The sequence below is a fragment of the Penaeus vannamei genome, chromosome 4 (assembly GCF_042767895.1).
Source record: "Penaeus vannamei isolate JL-2024 chromosome 4, ASM4276789v1, whole genome shotgun sequence".
NCBI lineage: Eukaryota > Metazoa > Arthropoda > Malacostraca > Decapoda > Penaeidae > Penaeus > Penaeus vannamei.
Genome location: NC_091552.1, coordinates 12,194,428 through 12,201,927, shown reverse-complemented (window position 1 = coordinate 12,201,927; position 7,500 = coordinate 12,194,428). Strand labels below are relative to the sequence as shown.

At 34.4% G+C, this 7,500-nt stretch overlaps 1 protein-coding gene across 1 annotated transcript in view; it reads right to left on the bottom strand.

The window, feature by feature from the left end:
• Nucleotides 1-7,500, bottom strand: part of LOC113800577 (protein scarlet-like) — a 28,344-nt gene that overhangs the window by 1,104 nt on the left and 19,740 nt on the right. Inside the window, exons 11-14 of the mRNA XM_070118300.1 lie at nucleotides 6,312-6,536; nucleotides 4,353-4,488; nucleotides 3,259-3,364; nucleotides 1,013-1,113 (exon numbers count right to left, since the gene is read on the bottom strand). Of these exons, the coding sequence (XP_069974401.1) occupies nucleotides 1,013-1,113; nucleotides 3,259-3,364; nucleotides 4,353-4,488; nucleotides 6,312-6,536 (568 nt within the window). The remainder of the gene's footprint in view (nucleotides 1-1,012; nucleotides 1,114-3,258; nucleotides 3,365-4,352; nucleotides 4,489-6,311; nucleotides 6,537-7,500) is intronic.

Below are 7,500 nucleotides of genomic sequence, written 5' to 3'. Positions count from 1 at the left end.
GGTGGATATAGGTGGGTGGGTGTGGGGTGGATATGTAGGGGTGTTTGCAGTGGATGTGGGGTGGATATGTGGAGGTGTTTGGAGTGGATGTGGGTGTGGGAGGGTGGAGGTATGTGGGTGTGGGTGTGCTTGGTGGAGTGGGTATGAATGTATTTTATGGGCTGAATATATGTGGATGTGAGCGTGTTTGGTGGAGTGGATATATGTGGATGTGTGTGGGGTAGATGTGGGTATGTAGGAGCTGGATGGTCGGAGGAAATGGACTGCTGTATAGGGGGATGAACCGTATTCATGTTGACAAATGTGGAAAGGTATGAATGAGAACGAATATCTTCACAATACAAGAGATGTATTTAACCGGTTTCAATTATATCTTCGTCAGAAATACAATTGAAACCGGTTAAATACATCTCTTGTATTGTGAGGATATTCGTTCTCATTCATACCTTTCCACATAGGGGGATGTGCATGTGTGGAGTGGGTTGATATGTCCGTGTAACAGGTGTATGTGTATGTGTCTATAAGCATATCCACCCATACCCAAACCAATTTACACCCACAATACACCCAATATACACCCACAATACACCCAATATACACCCACAATACACCCAACACACACCCACAATACACCCAACACACACCCAACATACACCCAATACACACCCACAATACACCCAACACACACCCACAATACACCCAATATACACCCAACACACACCCACAATACACCCAATATACACCCAACACACACCCACAATACACCCAACACACACCCACAATACACCCAATATACACCCAATATACACCCATAATACACCCAATATATACCCAACACACACCCACAATACATCCAACACACACCCACAATACACCCAATTTACACCCACAATACATCCAACACACACCCACAATACACCCAACACACACCCACAATACACCCAATTTACACCCACAATACACCCAACACAAAAAAAACATTACCAAGACCTAGAACACACAATCCACTTACCTATCTTGTTCACACCGGTCCATTGGGTGATGGTGAGTGCCTCGTTACTGTACATGAACCAGGAGATGTATTTCGTCCAGCCAATGAACCAGGGCAGCGTTCTGTTCACGAAGAGGAAGATTAAACGTTAAGATTAAAGGTTAAACGACGTAATTGGGTTGTTGGTTATAAGCAAGGGTTGATGGTAGGAAATTATGTTGATAGCGAATGGAGGTAAAGAGTAAATGGTAATAGTAAATGAGAGTAAATGCTAGTAATAAATTTTTATGGTAGACAGTAATAGTAACAAAGATAAGTTATTGGTAGTAATGAGTAAGCGTAAACGATAGTAAATGGTAATAATAAATAATATTAAATACTAGTTATAAATGTTTTTTGTAGACAGTAATAGTAACAAAGATGATAGTTAATAGTAATATGATATAATTGGGTTATTGGTAGTAATGAGTAAGGGCTAATGATAGGAAATAATGTTGAGAGTGAATGGATGGAAATATAAGTAAATGGTAATAGCAAATAAGAGTAAATAATAGTAAATACTTGTAATGAATGCTAATAGTAAACAGTAATAGTAACAAGGATTGAATAACTATAAACAGTAATAGGATATAAAAGTAAATAGTAATAGTAAATGAAGTACAAATACTAGTTAATAGCACTAGTTAATACTATTAAAATACCTACTAGCAAACTACGCTAAAATTATCAATATGTAGATCCGATGTAAAGTTTTATTAATCAGATTATAGAAATATTACCTAAAGCTAAGGCGTTATCACTCATTTTCTTTTCTTTTCTTCTTTTCTTTTCTTTTTCTTTTTTATTGTATTCAAATTCTCTTACAAAAATCATATTTGTTCTTCAAGCTACGTTAATTTCTCACTAAGTTTGGCTTTAGTTCCACCAATATACTCATTACTGTTATATCCGGTTTGTTCTAAAACTACTAGTATACGCATTACTAATCTACTTTTATCAATTATTCTCATTTCTATTGTGTTATCCCAGTTTTACCCTTTCATTCATTATCATTGTAATAATCACTGTAATAATTATTGTAATTTTAATCATTATCATTGTATTGAATATTGTATTATTCATCATTATCATTGTAATAATCATTGTAATATTAATCATTTTCATTATAATAATTATTGTAATATGAATCATTTTAATTGTAATAATGACTGTAATATCTATCATTATCATTACAATAAGTATTGCGATATTCATCATTATCTTGGTAATAGTTATTGTAATATTTATCATTATCACTGTATTAATTATTGTAATATCAACCATTAACTTTGTAATAATTATGGTCATATTATTATCATTATTAATATTTATCTTTATCGTGGTAATAATTATTATAATATTAATCATTATCATTGTAATAATCATCATTAATTTCCATCATTAAATTCATTTCACTTGTAACATATCATTTCTATCGTTATCATTGTTATTGCATTATTTTTCTTTATCCTTATTCAAGTTCATGTCTCAAATTTATAATAACTGCGATTATCTTACTTTGGTTTAATAATTTTACTCACTATCACTACACTATTTTAGTTTCACTGCTATATTCATTATCATTTATCATTCCAATCATATCATCACACCCCCTTAACCTTATCATTATACTCACCATCCCTGCACTCTACCAACTCGACCTTTATACTCACCATCCCTGCACTCTACCAACTCGACCTTTGTACTCACCATCCCTGCACTCTACCAACTCGACCTTTATACTCACCATCCCTGCACTCTACCAACTCGACCTTGATACTCACCATCCCTGCACTCTACCAACTCGACCTTTATACTCACCATCCCTGCACTCTACCAACTCGACCTTTATACTCACCATCCCTGCACTCTACCAACTCGACCTTGATACTCACCATCCCTGCACTCTACCAACTCGACCTTTATACTTACCATCCCTGCACTCTACCAACTCGACCTTTATACTCACCATCCCTGCACTCTACCAACTCGACCTTGATACTCACCATCCCTGCACTCTACCAACTCGACCTTTATACTCACCATCCCTGCACTCTACCAACTCGACCTTTATACTCACCATCCCTGCACTCTACCAACTCGACCTTTATACTTACCATCCCTGCACTCTACCAACCCGACCTTTATACTTACCATCCCTGCACTCTACCAACCCTGTCATTATACTCACCATCCCTGCACTCTACCAACCCGACCTTTATACTCACGTCAAGTTCACGAAAAGACCTCCGGTGATGAGCATGAGAATGTCAAAGGGCACGAGAATGACCTGACTGTACTCGATGTTCTCAAACATGGCCGAGAACATGGCACCTGAAAATGAAAAGCGAGGATTGGTGTGGATGGAAGAAACGTTCGGTGTTTGTGGATGGTTTGTGATAGATGGCTCTGTTATTGGATGGAACAGCGTTATAGAGTGGGACTGATACGGAGTTCTTGATCTGAATGTAGAGAGGTCTGAATATAGAGTTATTGATCTATATGTGATCTGATTAAAGAGTTCTTGATCTAAATGTGATCTGAATATAGAGTTATTGATCTATATGTGATCTGATTAAAGAGTTCTTGATCTAAATGTGATCTGAATATAGAGTTATTGATCTATATGTGATCTGATTAAAGAGTTCTTGATCTAAATGTGATCTGAATATAGAGTTATTGATCTATATGTGATCTGATTAAAGAGTTCTTGATCTAAATGTGGTCTGAATACAGAGATCTTGATCTATATGTGATTTGAATACAGTGTTCTTCGATCTAAATGTAGAGTGAGGTAGACATGTTAATACTATGAGGGGAAATTTGATAATCAGTTGGATAAATAGGTTGTAATATGTAAAATATACACACACGCGCGCACATAGGCGCATAAATACACAAGCACACACACAGACACAGAAATACACAAACACACACAGGCACAGTAATACGCACACACACAAACAGATACAGAAATTCACAAACACACAAACACAGAAATGTACAGACACACACACAATGAAACACAAAAATGCAAAAACACACACACACACACAAACAAACACAGAAATTCACAAATACACAAACACAGAAATGCAAACACACACACACACACACACACACACAAACACACACACACACACACACACACACACACACACACACACACACACACACACACACACACACACACACACACACACACACACACACAAACACACACACACACCAAACGGACAGATTTAGACAGAAAGAAAGCCAGACACCCACTTCACACCCACCACCCACGACGAAGGAAAATGAACCACAAAACCCCACGTACCACAAGCAGAGGCGACACTGGTGGTGAAGATGATGATCAAGACGGTCATGAAGAACTGGTAGCTGTGGTGTTGGAGGCCGACCATCCAGTAGCAGATGGTGGTGAAGATGATGGGGTCCAGGATGAAGCCAGGGAGCTTGAGGGAGAAGGGAGGGGGTTTAGGGAAGGGAGAAGATGAGGGTGGTTTGGGGAGGGGTGAGGAAATGATGATTTGGGAAGGGGTGAGGAAAAGATGATGATTTGGGAAGTGGTGACAAAATGATGATTTGGGAAGTGGTGAGAAAATTTGGGAAGTGACAAGAAAATGATGATGATTTAGGAAGTGATAAGAAAATGATGATGATTTAGGAAGTGATCAGAAAATGAGGATGATTTGGGAAGTGGTGAGAAAATGAGGATGATTTAGGAAGTGATAAGAACAAGATGATTTAGGAAGTGATGAGAAAATGATAATTTGGGAAGTGATAAGAAAATGATGATTTAGGAAGTGATAAGAAAATGATGACTTAGAAACTGATAATGTAAGTGTGATGAATTTGTAAACAGGAAATGATAAGACATGTGGCCGATAAGATAATGGTGATTTACTAATTCAGATGATGATTTTGTGACTGATAATGTGAAGGTGATGACTGAGTGGCTGTTAATATAATGGTGATGTTAGTCATAAAACAATAGTGATTAATTCATGGCTACCAATATAATGGTGATTTAATAAGTAAAAATAGAATAGTGATATATAACAAACAAACAACCAGAAAAAAAAACAATAAAACATTAAAAAAAAACAATTAGAAACAAACAGAAAAAAAACTATCAGAAACAAACAAAAAAACTAAAAACCCACCATAGAGAACATCTTTAAACAAACAAACAAAAAACACAAAACTAGAAACCCACCACAGAGAACATCTTTAAACAAACAAACAAAACACACAACCTAAAAACCCACCATAGAGAACATCTTTAAACAAACAAACAAAAAACACAAAACTAGAAACCCACCACAGAGAACATCTTTAAACAAACAAACAAAAAACACACAAAACTAGCAACCCACCATAGAGAACATCTTTAAACAAACAAACAAAAAAAAACTAGAAACCCACCATAGAGAACATCTTTAAACAAACAAAAAAACACAAAACCTAAAAACCCACCATAGAGAACATCTTTAAACAAACAAACAAACAAAAACTAGCAACCCACCATAGAGAACATCTTTACACAAAGAAACAAAAACTAGCAACCCACCATACAGAACATCTTTAAACAAAAACAAACAAATAAACAAAACTAGAAACTCACCATAGAGAACATCTTTAAACAAAAAAAACTAGAAACCTAAAAACCCACCATACAGAACATCTTTAAACAAAAACAAACAAACAAACAAACAAAACTAGAAACCCACCATAGAGAACATCTTTGAACAAAAAAAAAACTAAAAACCCACCACAGAGAATATCTTTAAACAAACAAAAACAAACACAAAACCTAAAAACCCACCATAGAGAACATCTTTAAACAAACAAACAAAACACAAAACCTCAAAACCCACCACAGAGAACAAACATCTTTAAACAAAAACAAACAAAAACAAACACAAAACCTAAAAACCCACCACAGAGAACATCTTTAAACAAACAAACAAAAAACACAAAACCTAAAAACCCACCATACAGAACATCTTTAAACAAAAACAAACAAACAAACAAACAAAACTAGCAACCCACCATAGAGAACATCTTTAAACAAACAAACAAAACACAAAACCTCAAAACCCACCATAGAGAACATCTTTAAACAAACAAACAAACAAAAAACACAAAACCTAAAAACCCAGCAACCCACCACAGAGAACATCTTTAAACAAACAAACAAACAAACAAAACTAGAAACCCACCACAGAGAACATCTTTAAACAAACAAACAAACAAAAAATAAATAGCAACCCACCATAGAGAACATCTTGGCCATGTAGTACGTATCCGACCTGTATATCCCATTCCGATACTCCCTGAGGAAGAGAGGGAGCTCCAAGGGGAAGATGTTGAGGACGGCGTAGATGGAGGGGAAGGTGTTCTCCGTGATAAAGATGAAAAGGACGCCCTCGATGTCCTGGATCCCTTGCTGGTTGAGGTACGTGTTGGTGTAGCAGACGCCGATCAGGAGGGCCATCAGCTGTGGAGGTAATTGGAGGGTGGTTATGGGGGTGATTTGGGTTTGGGTTCGGTCCTCGTCTTAAAAGGGATTTTTTTTTCTTTTTGTATGGTTTCTTTTCTTCTTATACTTTCGATTTTTCCTTTCTCTCTTTCTACTTTTCCATTTTCCTTTTTCTCTTTCTACTCTCACTTTTCCTTCTCTCTTCACACTTCACTTCTACTTCTTCCTTATTATTATTATTATTATTATCATTATATTGTTATTATTTTCATTATTATTATTATCATTATATTACTTTATTTTCATTATTATTATTATCATTATTATTATTATTATTATTATTATTATTATTATTATTATTATTATTATTATTATTATTATTATTATTATTATTATTATTATTATTATTATAATTATTATTATTATAATTATTATTATTATTATTATAATTATTATAATTATTATAATTATTATAATTATTATAATTACTATTATGATTATTATAATAATAATAATTATTATTATTATTATTATTATTATTATTATTATTATTATTATTATTATTATTATTATTATAATTATTATTATAGTAATTATTATAATTATTATTACAACTATAATTATTATTATTATTATTATTATTATTATTATTATTATTATTATAATTATTATTATTATTATTATTATTATTATTATTATTATTATTATTATTATTATTATTATTATTATTATTATTATTATTATTATTATTATTATTATGGCGTGACGGACTGTCTGTTTCACTTTGCTCCTAAATTGACACCCCTTGTGCAAGGAATGGCCGCCAGGGTCACGAATCACTGGCGGTGTGGGATTCGAACGCGGGTCACCAAAGTAGCGAGACGAGAAAAAGCAAAGAGAACTGGTTTAATTTCTGTGGCTTTTTCCGTGGATTTGTGGGTGTCTTTCTGACGTGCGTTGTCTGTGTATGTCTAGCTGGCTT